The 15,018-nt window shown below is 40.5% G+C and overlaps 1 protein-coding gene across 1 annotated transcript in view; it reads right to left on the reverse strand.

Moving 5' to 3' along the window:
• TACR1 (tachykinin receptor 1) overlaps nucleotides 1–15,018 on the reverse strand; it is a 1,856,788-nt gene that overhangs the window by 52,113 nt on the left and 1,789,657 nt on the right. Inside the window, exon 4 of the mRNA XM_086943568.1 lies at nucleotides 9,319–9,515. Coding sequence (XP_086799694.1) covers nucleotides 9,319–9,515 — 197 coding nt within the window. The remainder of the gene's footprint in view (nucleotides 1–9,318; nucleotides 9,516–15,018) is intronic.

Consider the following 15,018-nt stretch of genomic DNA (forward strand, 5'->3'; position numbering starts at 1 on the left):
GCAAACGGTGCGAATCGCAAAATTCGGCCGTTTGCGATTCCAAAATCACTTTTTGGGATGCATCATTCATTTCTCATTTATTGCAATTTAAGAAATCGCAATTTTTTGCGATTTCTCAAATTGCGATAGCATTTAAGAAATCGCAAATCTTGCGATTTCTTAAATGCTATGCATGATTTTATTTTTTTGCGAATTTACAATTTTAAAGGGAAAACTTACCATGAAGTACACCTTCATGGTAATTTGTGAAAAGTTTCAAAAATGCAAATAAATGCATTTTTGAAACTTATATTTTACACACACACATGCCCTTGGGACATGTGTGTGAGTAAAATGTACTTACGTGACATTTCAGGGGTGCAGGGGGGGTCCTTTGGACCCCCCTCTGCACCCTTGAAAATGCATTCTCATATTGTGATTCCTTAATTGCTAATTCGCAAAATGAGAATGTCTTCCCATTGATTCCTATGGGCCTCTATGCCCATAGGAATCAATGTAAAGCGATTCCTTATTTGCGATTCGCAATTAAGGAATCGCAAATAAGGAAAATTAAGAAATCGCAAAAACTTTTGCGATTTCTTGATGCATAGGAATTTGCGATTTCTAAATTGCGATTCCTTAATTTTCACAATTTAGGAATCGTAAATTCCTACAATGATGTATGTGGCTGTGTATTTATTGTATGGTGTTCCATGTCGCAAGGAAAGACAGATATGTCAGGAATCCTGATGTATCCGTCGGGGCAGAAGTCAAGCTTTAATGGAGTTGTGTCGCAAGCGTGGAGCAACTCCAGCAATGCTTGGGGTAGGCCTTTCTTCAATGCACTGCGTCACCCTTACATCTGCCATGAGGCCGGCGTAAGGTTCTGACACCTGGCACACTGAAATGTTATAGATTTCAATGCACCGCTTCGACGAGACTTGATGCAGGGGAAAGCCCACCCTGCATATATTATATCTGGCGCAGGTATAATGTAGCTCTGGGGGTTTACAAAGTGATGCTTCTACCTAGATGCATCACTATATAAATAGGGCACAATGTTTTTTATGCCGCCACTGTGTCACAAAAAGTGACGCACTGGAGGCGTAACAGTGTTGCAGGGCCTAATAAATAAGACCTTATATTGCTAAACCTATCACTGAATCGGTATTGTTGTCTTAGAGTGTGATGGATAATAATATTCCATTATCTGTCAGCAGGTCCACAGTAACAGAAGATGCAAACATTAAACAAATGCACAGCATTTTAGCAGAGTACATGCAGCTGAGGCCTGTTCAATAGTCCTTAGTCCACAAAAGAAGGCATATTTTATGAGGTTCAGAACCTGATTAAATACATTGATACATACTAAGCAGATTGCACATGAACGTCAGAAGGTGGTCACAGATTCATGGGAAAAGCGGTGAAGACTGAAGAGCAGAGAGGGTAAGGGGAAGAATCAATTTTTAGCATGCTGTTGAGCCAATTCTCCAAAACTCAGGGACAACAGGTTCTACTGGGAACTCCTTGTAAAAAGTAGTGCCTGATGTCTCTGGGACATTATAAAGACAACTCATGCCCCATGGAAGAAAGTGACCTCATTTTAAGACTTTGGGTTTCAAGGAATAATGATGTCTTAAAGTCAAGTCATACTTTTTGAAGGCACTCAGTATTTGCATTGCCCAGTAAATATTTTGGGCCTGAGTGGCATTGGTAAACTTACACCTTAGTGTCAGTTTACTCTTTTTTCGTGCTCACAAACTATGATTTACTAGTACTGTGATAATTCCCAAGTCCGGACAGAGAACTCCATGCAAAAAAAATATTGGATAGGCCTATCTTCTTATGTGCGGAGTTCTCCGCCCCAAGGGCCAGATGTAGGTGGCCATTTACCGGCCGGTAACGGCCGATTTCCGCTGTTACCAACCGGTGAATGCGTTTTTGGGATGTAGGGGGCCAATTTTACCGAATCTGTATTTTTACCGATTCGGTAACTTCTAGATGTAGGTGGGACTCTTCTGAGTCCCAAAGGCCTTTCAGATTCGGTATTTTATCACCCAATCCAATTGGGTGGTAAAATACCGAATCCAGGTGTGCATGCACATGTGTGCATGCACACCTATGCCATGTGACAGACAGACATGCCCTTAGGGCATGTCTGTGTGCCACATGGCACACATGCCTGTATTTGGGGTGCTAGAGGATGTCAAAGTGACACCCCCTGCACCCTTGCTGGAATCGGTATTTACCGAATCGGTAAATACCGATTCGATAATGCCCCTTGATTCCTATGGGCTTCAAAGCCCATAGGAATCAATGGACATTACTGAGTCGGTATTTACAGAATCGGTAAATATCGAATCTTAACGATTCGGTATTTACCGATTCTGTAATACCTACACCCCCCCCCTCTATTTTACCACTTCTTAAATACCGAATCGGTAAAATTCGGCATTTAAGAAGTGGTAAAATAAAATTGCCTACATCTAGGCCCAAATGTGGAATCTTCGCAGTCATACATTTCCTATAGTTTGAACATCAAAAAACAGTAAACTTACACAAACATGTAAGTTTACATTTGTTAATCATGCCCAATATGTTTAATAAAACCAGATACAAACTGTATTCACTTTCGTTTTTAAAGAATTAAAGACGCATAATCACCCTTGTAAGATATATTCCTGCACTGCAAAAGAGTAATACGGGTTAAGTTAGAAATAGTGTAACAAGGATCAGCTTGGCAAAGGGTTACAATGCCACAGCCATTTAACCCTACAACAACCAACAGAAAAGGTAGAATGGAAAACGAATTGTCATCAATATGTAACCAGTAATAGAACAGTGGGATAGAAGCAAGAAAAGCCGACTCGGGAAAGAAGGGGACACTTTTTCTGTCCTCAGGTCTACTAATTGAAAGTGATTCTCTCAGGGGTGTGGCTCAGTGGAAAGAACTTAGGAACAGCACAGGGGATCTCCCTGGTGGCTTAGAACTCACCCTTGAAAGTACACAGACCGGTTTACAGCCCTCCCTGGTGCTATCTCAAATTGAGTAACAAGGTGAAGTGATGATGTCCAAGGTGCAGTGGCAGGTACCCTCTTTACAAATGGGGAGATCAGAGAGTTTCAAAAGGAGCACTGCATTGGCTTTTTGCTGAAGATACCCGAACCAAGACTTCAGGCCAAGTAGATGGTAACGCTAAACCAGACAAATACGCACCTAGTAGGAGTGATGTCATGGTTAAGTATACATAGACTCACAGACTGAGCATAGCACCACATAAGGTATTGAAATAAAGAAAAGTGCAAGCACCCCACACCACAAGGTTGATTCCCAGTGGAAAGTGCGATAAGTGGATGTTTTCTATAGAGTACTTTTGTGGGCAACATGAACAAGTGGCGACTAATGCAAGGAGAAGATTTCTTTCTAGGCCGAGAAGACACAGGACATAAATGAACCCATGAAAAATACACATGCAGACAACGAAACACTCAAGCAGGACAGTTTGATGGCCTTCATGGCTGTTATGTAATCACTGTACAAGAATGCCAGCAGCCTATAAGCAACCTTGGCTACAAAGGAGCTTAAAATGCAAGCATGGACCGCCAGCATTGTTTCCAAGGAGTAGAAAGTGGTAGTTGTTGGTGGTAAAATATTTGGTTGAGGATATAGAAATTGAAAATAATAATCTCTTCCAGAAGGAGTTTCATGAATTCAAGCACAGCTGTGACTCTACAGTGCTTCAAGCCCATCAGAAAACATTCAGAACATTCAGAATGTAGATTCTGAGAATTCTAAGAACATATAAGGATGTAGCTACTGAGGCAATGGTGAAAAATAGTCTCTCCATTAATTGGAATAATCTAAAAATTTCAGGAGGAGCATGTGATCTTCACTTTGAATGACTCCATTGAAAGTAACAATAAACTAAGGGCTGGAAAATGCAATATCTCACAATGCTATCTTTAACAACACTACATTGGATCCTGTTCAAAGTCCCCCTTAACCTGGTGAATGAATTCTGGATGGAGTGCCAAGCTTACCTGCAGAAGGATCTTCAGCTACAAACCTACAAGGAACCTCAGGATTGAGCCTTTGTGACAATCAGACTGCTGAAGTGAAAGTGGCTTAAACATGACACAAATTGATCATGTTACAAGATACTAGCTCTGAAATGCACATGACCCATCTTTGCGCACAGAACCAACATGCATGCTCATTTGGAAACAAGTAAAAGTCATCCAATTTAATGAACCCTAGTAAGAAAGTAAAGAAACTTTATGTGCATCAGTTAATAAACACTATTGCAAAGATTGTACAAAAGAGATTAGCATTTTTTAGAGAAACAAAGGAAAGCAATAATTGTGGTTCCTAAAAAAGCCCAAAGAAGGGAGACGCCAACAATTGTGCCAATGGTGTGTGTTAAAAAGGAGCGTAGAAAGTCCCCAGATAAATAAAAAAACTGTTTTAAAGTGCAAATGTACAAGTTAAAAAGCAGCTTGAACATAGGCACACAACTTCGTCAGGCAATCTCCTAAAGTCGCTGAGTCACAGGGCTGTGTAAAAGTGCGGGTTTACAAGTTAAAAGCAGCATTAAACCGGCAATTACCCTTGACACAGAGAAAGCCTTTGATAGAATTGGTTGGGATTTTATGTTTCATGCTCTCAAATGGATAGGCTTTCCTCCCAAGTTGATCTCACTTATCTCTTTACTGTATTCTGGCCCTAGTGCTTCTATTTTTGCTAATGGTAAAATCTCAGAGGATTTTTCCCTTTCCAGAGGTGTTCGTCAAGGTTGTCCCCTGTCCCCCTTGTTGTTTATAGTGGCAATGGAGCCCTTTCTCACGAAAATTAGACAGGATGCCCAAATTACTGGATTTCAACTAGGCTCAGAACATGTCAAGTTGTCCTTCTATGCTGACGATATTCTATTATATTGCTCTCATCCAGATATTTCTCTCCCTTCCTTTTTTCAACAAGTTGATCTTTTTTCACAAGTCTCCGGGTATCGCCTTAACCGAGACAAATGCGAGGTTTTACACCTCAATGTTCTATGTCTTCGCCACTACTTTGAGCACACAGGCTATTCCTGGCAATCCTCTAAACTAAAATATCTAGGTTTATGGTTTTCCGCTTCTATTTCTGACACTTTGAAATTCAATTTTGAATACATTACTAAGAAATTGAATGACTTGATTACCAAGTGGCATCCCCTTTTCCTTTCTTGGTGGGGCAGGTTAGACTCGATTAAAATGATGTTAGCCCCTATAATTTTATATTCTCTCTCTATGATTCCTGTTCGTATCCCAAGTTATTATTTTAAAAGAATTGATTCGATTTTATTGAAATTTCTTTGGAAAAATAAGCCCCCTCGGATAGCCCTATCCAGTCTTAAAAAGGATTAAAATAATGGTGGCCTCAACTTCCTTAACTTTAAATCTTATCACCTTGCTTTCTCTCCTAGCTTCCTGATGGTTGTTCACGGATCTTCCCTCCCACCTCCAGTATGGCTCTCCATTGAAAAATATTTTGTTTCCCCTTTCGATCTGCCTGAAACTCTTGCATTTACTGCCCATTCTTCTTTTTTACAATCTTCAGTTATTGCTCATACTCGTCAACTTTTAACTCCTCACCCACCATCCTTCTTTATTGTTGTTGCCTCAGCAGTCTATTTGGCACAATAAATTACTTCGTATTATAAATCACACCTTTTATTGGAAATCATGGATATCTAGGGGTTTACTATGGATATCTCAACTTCTGCATGCAAACATACCTTTATCTTTTTCTGATTTGCAATCTATTTTTCATCTTCCTAATTCTTGTAAAAAACAATACGTCCTCCTACTCCCTGCCCTTCAGCATTACCTTTAATCTTTACCTTCTTCGTCTACTCTTCCTCCTTCATGCTCCACAATTTTTCACCTCCTGACATCTACTTCTTCTGCTTCTAGTATCTATAAATGTCTTTTATCTCCTACAGAGCGACTCAAGACAAAGACTGAATTGGCTTGGGAACAAGATTTGCCTTCTTCCTGGTCGGTTTCCCTTTGAGATAAACTTTGGTTAAAAATTAATAAAACCTCAAGGGCAGCTAAAACCACCCAAACCCTTTATTTTATTTACCAACACTTGTTATACTCTCCTGCAAGACTGGCATCCTTCTCCCCAGACCTTTCATCTACTTGTTGGTCTTGCTCTTCCCCTAATGACAATTTACTTCACATGTTTTTTCTTTGCCCAAATTTATCTACTTTCTGGCATTCTATTTGGTCTCATATTTACATTATTTTTAACACACAAGTCCCTTTTTCACTTCCAGCTGATTTCTTAGGTTCCCTATCTCCCTCCTGGCCTCAATCCCCTTCTCAAACTAATTGACCTCTTAATAGCAATTGCTTTTCACTTGATTACTTCTAACTAGAAAGGCTCGTCAAAAGTCACTTACTCGGCCTGGTGGAATGCCATTTGTTTTCATCATCGACTAGATACTAACTATGTCACCCCTATTTCCCTGGCAATTAAGAGAGATTTACTATGGATCCCTCTTACCTCATATCTATGCACTCTCTCATCCTCATGCCCCTCCACTACTCCACAGACCAATAAACCTGATGAAGTTTGCAAACCGCCTTGATTAATTTCTTGTTGTCTCTCTCTTCATATTATATATCATATTATTGCTTCTTATATCTTTTATAGTTTTTTACTCCTACATTTTTTATTGTTATGAATATGCATACAATGTACAATTTTTGAGAATTGGTACCTTGTTTTCTGCATCTTTATTATTCGTTATTTCTCTTTCCCTCCCCCTTTTTTCTTTTCTCCTCGTTTTCGCTCAGACTTTATTGCTTATTGATTCCTAATTATGCATCTTTAGTTTATGCTTTTATAGTTCTATTTACATTATCTTGTATGATGCCTCCATGTTGTACTTCTTTTTGCATTTTGGTTTCAATAAACTTGAACTTAAAAAAAAAAGCAGCATTAAACATAAGCACACAACTTTGACAGGCGATCCCATAAAATCGAGAAATCACAAGGTGCCAGGATAGCTCAGAGTTGTAATATAAATGTCCAATCTCCAGCTAGCAGCTAGGCCCGAGAACTAGGGCAGGATTTTTGCTCCCTGGTTGTCACTGTTCGTTACTGTGCGCATTTTCTAATTCACGTATTTTTTGTTCAAATCTGTTTAGGAATTTCACAAAGCAGCAATTTAATGTAGGGTCATCAGGCTGTCATCAAGATATGACGGCCTGGCTGAGTGCGCAGATCCTTTTGTTTTTTAGTAAGGTTTTAAGAGGGCGATTCCTACTCATACCCATTTTAAGACAAATACATGTAAGTCACAAATTAAAATATTTTCCATTCTTGAAAGACATGGATGACATCCTCTATCACAAGTATTCTGCTATGCTGATTTTTTCGCTAGTGTGGGGGGACAGCCCAAGCGGCACTGCGGCAGCTTTAGTTTCAGCTAAAGTGGGCAGGGGCAGCCTTTTGGCATGTGCAAACTGTGCACCTGCACAGGGCCGCCAAAACCCAGGGGCTGCCACACCAATATATATCCTTAATATAATAATCCTCTGAGGATGGATACATATTTGCGTGGCGGCCCCTGGCAGGGATTTGGCGGCCTCCGGCTCTGTTCCACTTCCAAACACCCTGACAGCCCCCTTTTCACTGGCCTCCGCATCTGCGTTCCTCCGGGGCCCCTACCTACGCTCCCTGCCCAGGGCCGCCATGAGCCTAGAGCCGCCCCTGAAGTGGGCATGTGCAAGCCAAATACTTTGCTAACTTTAATTAAGAATAACTGTACAGACGTGCTCTCATTTCAAGCTCGTCTTTAGCCTTTAATGAGGGGGGTTTAGCCAGCGCAAAATTGGTCTAAATACTCTTTGAAGCTGCTGCTGTTAGTGCTATCCATATTGTAGGTTGCCGATCACAGGTTATTGTTTATTGTGTTAGGCTCCGCATGTTTTAATTTATATCACTTCACTGTTGCACCCTGCCTGCCAATCGATTGCCTCATAAGACTGAACCCCAAGCATACCTGGCTAGGGAACGAGCTCAGTGCTAGGTTAAACACATGCAAAGTTGGTCCAGTTGTGCTGTGTCACGGACATGAAGGGCCTCACTTCCGTAAGTTAGAGTTGGCAGAACTTGTGCCACATTACCCTTAAAAGAAGGTCAAGTGTTGGACCTTTCAGCCTCTTGTGCAAGGCATTGAATGCCACAATTAGGGCACTGCTCCTGTTTGTGATAGCCCACAGTTGTTGTTTGAGCGTTTCCTTATCATCTACCAATACTCCAAAGTATTTTTACTCTTTTACTGCATCCAGTGTATGTGTACCAGGTGCCAGGTTGTGTTCTTCTTAAGTGCCTTGCTGATCATCATCACTTTGTTTTCATTTGATTATTAAGTAGTTAACTAGTTTATTTTGTGTGGTGTGTAGTTACATTTTGTTTATCAGCCTCTGCAGGCCTACTTTAGTGTGACTGCACAGAACCGCAGCATCTGCATATAGTAAATGAATCAATGCTAAGGACAGAGACTGAGGTCATGGCTGTTAAATGCGCCCTAGTCTATCAATAAGCAATGTGGTTCCCTGTTGCTGGGTAAGGGTGAAAAAGAAGAGTTGTCCTCTTCTGGTGGAACGCAAACTTCCCTATATGCTGGGCGTTCATTAGTCTTTCCATGTAGACCACCCAGAGAGCTGTGCAAAGCAGACCTTGTAGAGGCAAAATTGCATTTTATTAGACCAACATAGTAGCCTCAGTTGTGTAGCATAAAATGATAGAGAGCTTCTCTGCAGAATGTGATGCAGGAATGCGAAAGCTCCCTTATCTCAAAGATATTCATGGGCTTTCGGTTGAATGGCCCCCTACTAAGAAAAGAAATCAGTAGACTATGCCTTAGTCTTCTTGCTTTTGATGAATTGTCCTCTGAAACAGAAAGCTTGTGAATCAATAACATCAGTAATTTACTCGCCTTTCATCCAATTAACCCCTTAAGTGCTGCACACGTTCACCGGCCGACGGCACCACTACCTCCGTAGTGCTGCCGTCAGCCGCTGAACGTTCTAACTGCACCTGCGCAATGGAACGTCCAGCACTGGAGCTGTTATGAGGTTAAAAGGTATTATTCCTTGTTTATTTATTTGTCAGACTTGTAATGCGCACCGCTACCCGAGGGGTTTTCCTTAGACAGTATGGCGCTACATTATTCATAACTGTGCACTCAACGATTTTCTAATAACTAGGTAATCAAAAATGAACAAAATATATACATATATAAAAGACTGTCTGTCATGTTTGGTATTCCTGTTTACACTCACCGTTCATTAAGGCAGCAATAGATTATTGGATTGTACATTGTAGAACTCATGGCCAGCCACATAATTGCCAAGTATATCTGCTGGATGGCTTTCATTTGGAACAACTCCACGTCAAAATGCTGTAGCATAAAAAAGATATGGTAGGGCAGCCAGCAAACTGCGAATGTACAGACGACAACAATCATCATCTTCACAACCTGCAAAAAGAAAGAAAAAGATTAATCAAATCAAAGTCACACAATAGCTTTATACTCAATCAGCCAAATTTCAGATCGTGGGCCAAATTCATGGAGGGGATGACAAAAGCAGCGCCATATCTTAGTAGATATGGTACTGCCCTGCTCTTTCATGGGTATGCTGCTTTGCAAAAACAAAAGTAAATTTGTACCAAAGGTTTTTAAAGAAAGTCATCTTTCATGGGCAGAAATGCAAAAAGTAAAGAACGTACAAGATGTAACAGGAGATGCAAAAAGAAAATAATTAAAGGTTTTAAGTGCCTACCCACATATTTTAGCACAAAAACAGTAATTTTAAATATAAGAGCAATCCTTTTCCTGATCCTGTAAAGAATGACTTTCCTTTCATTACAAAGGGAGGATGAAATAGCTCTCATTTGTCCCCTAAAATGTCTGTGTTAGAAATTGGGCTACTGGTTGACTGGGGTACCCTGGTCAAGCAGCAATCACAACAACCCTAGCCAGGGTAAGGCACAAGAAAAACCCAAATTAACCTGTACTCAAATCCCTGGTAGCCTGACATAGAGCACTCAGGCTTAACTTAAAGGCAATGTGTAGAATATTTGTGCAACACTTCAAACAGTAAAAAATATGGCGTGATTTTAGTGAATAAAGCATAACCAAAACAACAAACAACCAATCAGTAGAACCATAGATATTGAATTTCAACGTTTTTGGTGGAAATAGCAACAATAGGCACACAGTGTCAACTGTGGTTATCTTGTTGTCCCGGACTGGAACAGAGTCACCCGTTCAGGCAAACCACGATGGAGCGCGGGCCAGCTACAGGGACCCAGTTAGGTCCACTGAACAAAAGTACCTTAAATTCTTTTTTGCATAGTAATGCGTAGATCTGCGTTGAAGATGCATTGCGCAGCTGAGGCGATGCAATGGTTCCGTGATGCGGCGAAGCTGTGGTGTGAGGTCCTGGTGCAGTCTACATCAAGGATCCCACTGATGGGGCTTGGGAAGAGAAGTCCTGTGTAGGTGACAGCCGCATAGTTGGGGTGATGCGTCAGTTTCAATGAGCTGCGAAGATGCGATGCATAGTACAGCGTCGTAGTCGAGGCTGCAGTTGATGAGAGATGCGGGCTTGTGCCGAGGGTTCATCACACTGAGGTAGTTCTGAAGGCGATGCAGCAATACAAGTCTTTTCTGATAGATTCAATCCAAGCACCGGTGGAGATGCATCGGTTGTGCTTGTGGTTGCACCGCGAAGTAGAGGAGATGCGTCAGTTCCGCTGGTACCACAGAGGCTGGAAAAGCACCTTTAGCCCACTTCCAAGGGTCCAGGACTGGGATAAATCTACTTGTCAGGGTAGACTCACAGATGGTAGAGTCCAGGTGCAGATCCAAGGTTGTTGGAAACCTGTTATATCTCTGAGCTTCAGATCAGAGGCCAGTCAACTATCACTTGGAGCCATTCTGGGTTCAAGTGATGCAGGTCGAGTCCTTCTCACCCAGGCAAGAGGACAGCAGGTAGCAGGTCAGTACAGCAGGACATCAGTTCCTTCAGAACAGCAGTCCAGCAGAGTGGCAGTCCTTGTAGATCCACAGGTCCAGAAGTGTGCTGACGCAGTGGTGTCTGAGGTCTTTTTTTATACACAGTCATGCCTTTGAAGTGAGAAGAAGCTTATAGAGGCATGCCTTTGAAGTGCACAAATGTCCTGGTGTTCCTGTCCTGACCCTGGCTCCAGACTAACTATAGGGGGTATGAAGCCCTTTGTGTGGAGGCAGGTATAAATGAAGCTGGGCCCAGCTCCTCCCACCCATCCTGCCAGTGATGTCCCATCCAGTCACACCTAAGCTCCCATTGTGTGTCGCTATCTAGGAGGAATACACAAAGCCCAAGTGTCAGCTACGCACAGTCATGTGACCAGAGACAAGCTGTAGACACCAAATGGCTAAGGAAAAAAAGGCAAAGTTTCTAAAAGTGGCATTTTCATAATTGTAATTTAAAATTTGACTTCACTATAAATTAGGATTTTAAATTAGGATTCCAGAGAAACCACACATGAACCAGTTATCTCTTAACATTTGGAAATCACAATTATAAAGTGCAATAAGGCATCACCAATGTTAATGTTATCCTATGCTAGACATAGGCCTTTCGGTATTGAAAATCGAATTTAAGATATTTGAGTATAAAGTAGAACAAAATGTTTGTTAGGATCACAATTAATGTAGTAGTTCAACTTCAAGTTAAACTTTATTTCAGTTATCAGAGTAACCAAAAACTTACATCACAAAAAAGCTGACACAATATAACAAAGCATAAAAGGAAATGAAAACCTCACAGGCAGAAACATATAATGCGACAAAAATTAGAGTATAGGACGGTCACCAACATATAACAAAAGAAAAAGTTTCAGTCGTCCCACTTTTGGTTACCCCATGGCCAGAAATGATACAATCGAGTTAAGTGCAAGTGCCAAAAATAAATAGATAAAGAATACTCACAGGCTGATAAGAAATGCAATAATAAGAGGGTCTAAAATTGTATAATTCATTTTAAGGCTAAACAGACCACCACGATTTAAACACCACTAAATTCATTTTCCACAAACATTTAAAAAAAAGAACATAATTTAATACAATTAGACTGTGAATCCAACAGTTGCATATATTTCAAGTCCACCTTCGAGCATCTAATGCCCATTTTCTAATAACTGGAAGTAAAAACCATTTACTAAAATCAAGAGAAAATGTAGAGAAAAAAAACTGAAGCAGACTCTGGGGTAAGGATTCATTCCCTGAGCACAGCAAGATTTTAGAGGGGTTGGACTGGTCCAAAGGAAGACCAAGCGTCATCTGACAGTGTCTTAGCAACATCCTATCCCAAGAGCATTCAATCCACTCCAAATATGGTTTCAATTAATATAGTAAAAATAAAACAAGCGTGCTCCATTAACAAAATTCCGTAATCAAAATTTGTTTTTGGAAAGAATGAGAAAAAAAGGTGTCAGTTAAGAACCCTGAAGTCAATGACACAAGAGGGTCCCTGAAATTGTATATACTAGGCAGGGGAGGCAGGGAAGAAACTAAAAAAACACAAGAACCTCTCCTAGAACCTTAAATACCTATAGGTAATATATCCATTACTTTTTAAATACCATCATTGTCCCACACAGCAAACGTTATTAGAAAAACATATAGTTTATTATTTCAATTCAATCCTAAATTGTTTCATAAAAAACATTCCATATATATATATATACAATACAATTTGATCAACGGAAACAAATCAGATAGTCCCCAACCAAACTCATACATTCAGACATCCTCTCAATCACCCACACCGTCATACACCGAAACAAAAGCACAATACAATATTAACAGGACCACGGGTTACGAAAAAAGAACAAGGACAAATATAATTCAAGCAAAAACATGGCGCCGACGTGCGTTTCGGAAAGGGCAAATATCCAAAAGTTCCTTCGTCAGGGCGCAAGGAAAATTATATAAGTTTCTTCACAGTTGTGGATCTGTTGAGTATTCAATAAATCAATATTTTCAGGGCCTGCTGCCAAATATCACAGGGGCTATATCCAGAGGATGGAGGTAACAAGTATATAAATATATAATCGGAAATGTTGGGGTGGTGTCCGCCACTTAATAACGAACAGTCGATCGCGATCTGGATTCCAAGGGGCGAGGCCCTCACGAGCAATCTCAGAGGAACACCGTTGGTACCAAATGTCTTAATTGTATTGGATAATGTGAAAGGAGCGACGAGGCCAAAGATAACTTTAGGGATATACATAAGGAGTCTAATATCCCTTCTCCTCTTCGAGTGTCCAAAGAAGGTACAGCCACTTTCCCACCAAAATAGGCGGTCCCAGGTGGTAACAGACAATTGATTTCTCTAATGTAAATATGGGGGCTGAGGATACAGCTGAAATTCCCGAGATAAACGACCGTGCAAAGTCCCGGCGCAGCAGCACGTCTCTCTCTGCAGAAACCTGATGAAGAGTTCTTATAAGAGAATTAAATCACAAGCATGACGTGACACCTTTGTATAAAAAGCTGAAAGCATTTTCTGTTCAAAGATCTGAGCAGACAATTTAGCAAAGTCTTTGTAAGGCAGCCTCCCATGAAGAAAGTCATCAGAAACTCAAAGGCGAGTCTCCATTCAGAGAATTGAGAACAAATTTGCTGTCTACTCTAGGAACACACACTAAAATAAACACAATAGTCTATGCTGCAACATTATTTTCTTTCATCTTTTTCATCCTCCAATAGTATATCAGCGAACACCTGGGAACAAGCAAACTCCCTTTTTTCTCAAAGGATCACACTAAGCTTTCAGACATTAGACATTGAACAGTTACAGCCTTGATATTTTGTGATCCAGGCGGATTTTCCCAAGAATCAGTCTTTCGGCCGACACCTCTTTTACGGGTGAGAACTCACTATTAGTTGTCTAAAACATAACAAATGCCTATTCACTAGCTGACAAAAGGTTTCTGGAAAAATCCACGTTTGTGAGAAAAACATTGTGTTCAAACAACTAAACAGGCTTTCAGTGTTATTGCATTGTTTGTAAGTTAACATGGCATCGACAGTTAGGCTAACTTAAATAGGAACTTATGTATTCAGTAGGCCTATATCATTTAATTATGATTACCTACTGTCAAGTCAAGTCAATTGAGCTTTATTTCGATTTAGAATATAAATCATAAAAAGCGAACAACAATCATACAGCAATACATTTCATTTACAGTAAATTCAATATGTACAGATAAAAACAATCATACCAAGTCTTCCACGTACAGAGCTCGATTAAAAGGTGATGCTATTATTCTATGTTAAAATACGAGGCTATACGTGAAAGTTCTCGCTTTTAGGTTTTAAAACTTAATTGATACTTTTAAAAGTTCACCGAAAGTTCAATAGATGACTCGTTGTTAAAAGTAGAAAAAGAAAACAAGTAATTAACTTAAAAACGCTCTATGTCTGACCGTGCATTTCAAAAAGTTCACAACAAGATAGGTAGTCCTTTCACCATCCAACTGCTGCAGAAATAGAAATGCTAGGCGGCATTGTCTGTATCCAGTTTGTTTTAGTAGTGGAATCAGCCACAGTTTTCCTGAAATCGTGTAAAAATTTGCAGAAGAGGATGGTGTGCATGGTCGATTGAGGGGAAGTATCGTCGCATGGACACAACGGGAGGTTTTTGGCCCAATTATTTCTGGTGGGGAATGTGACCAATCGATGAAACAAGTTCAGCCTAAACCTTACCAAGAGATACCTCTCGTAACCTGAAGTGTTTAATGTAAGGTATGGCTGAATAGAGGTGGTCGTTTGTATTTGTAGGGAGCGTGCTACTGAAGGTTTTGTTGCCTCCTTCGTTAGTCTCAGTTCCTCTAAATGGGATAAGCATTTCGTTTTTAGTGCCTTTCTTGAGACTTCGGACATTGAGGAGGGATCATAATAGTACCTCGCCCATCCTAGATCTTGCAAA

The sequence above is a fragment of the Lissotriton vulgaris genome, chromosome 11 (genome assembly GCF_964263255.1).
Source record: "Lissotriton vulgaris chromosome 11, aLisVul1.2, whole genome shotgun sequence".
Classification (NCBI taxonomy): domain Eukaryota; kingdom Metazoa; phylum Chordata; class Amphibia; order Caudata; family Salamandridae; genus Lissotriton; species Lissotriton vulgaris.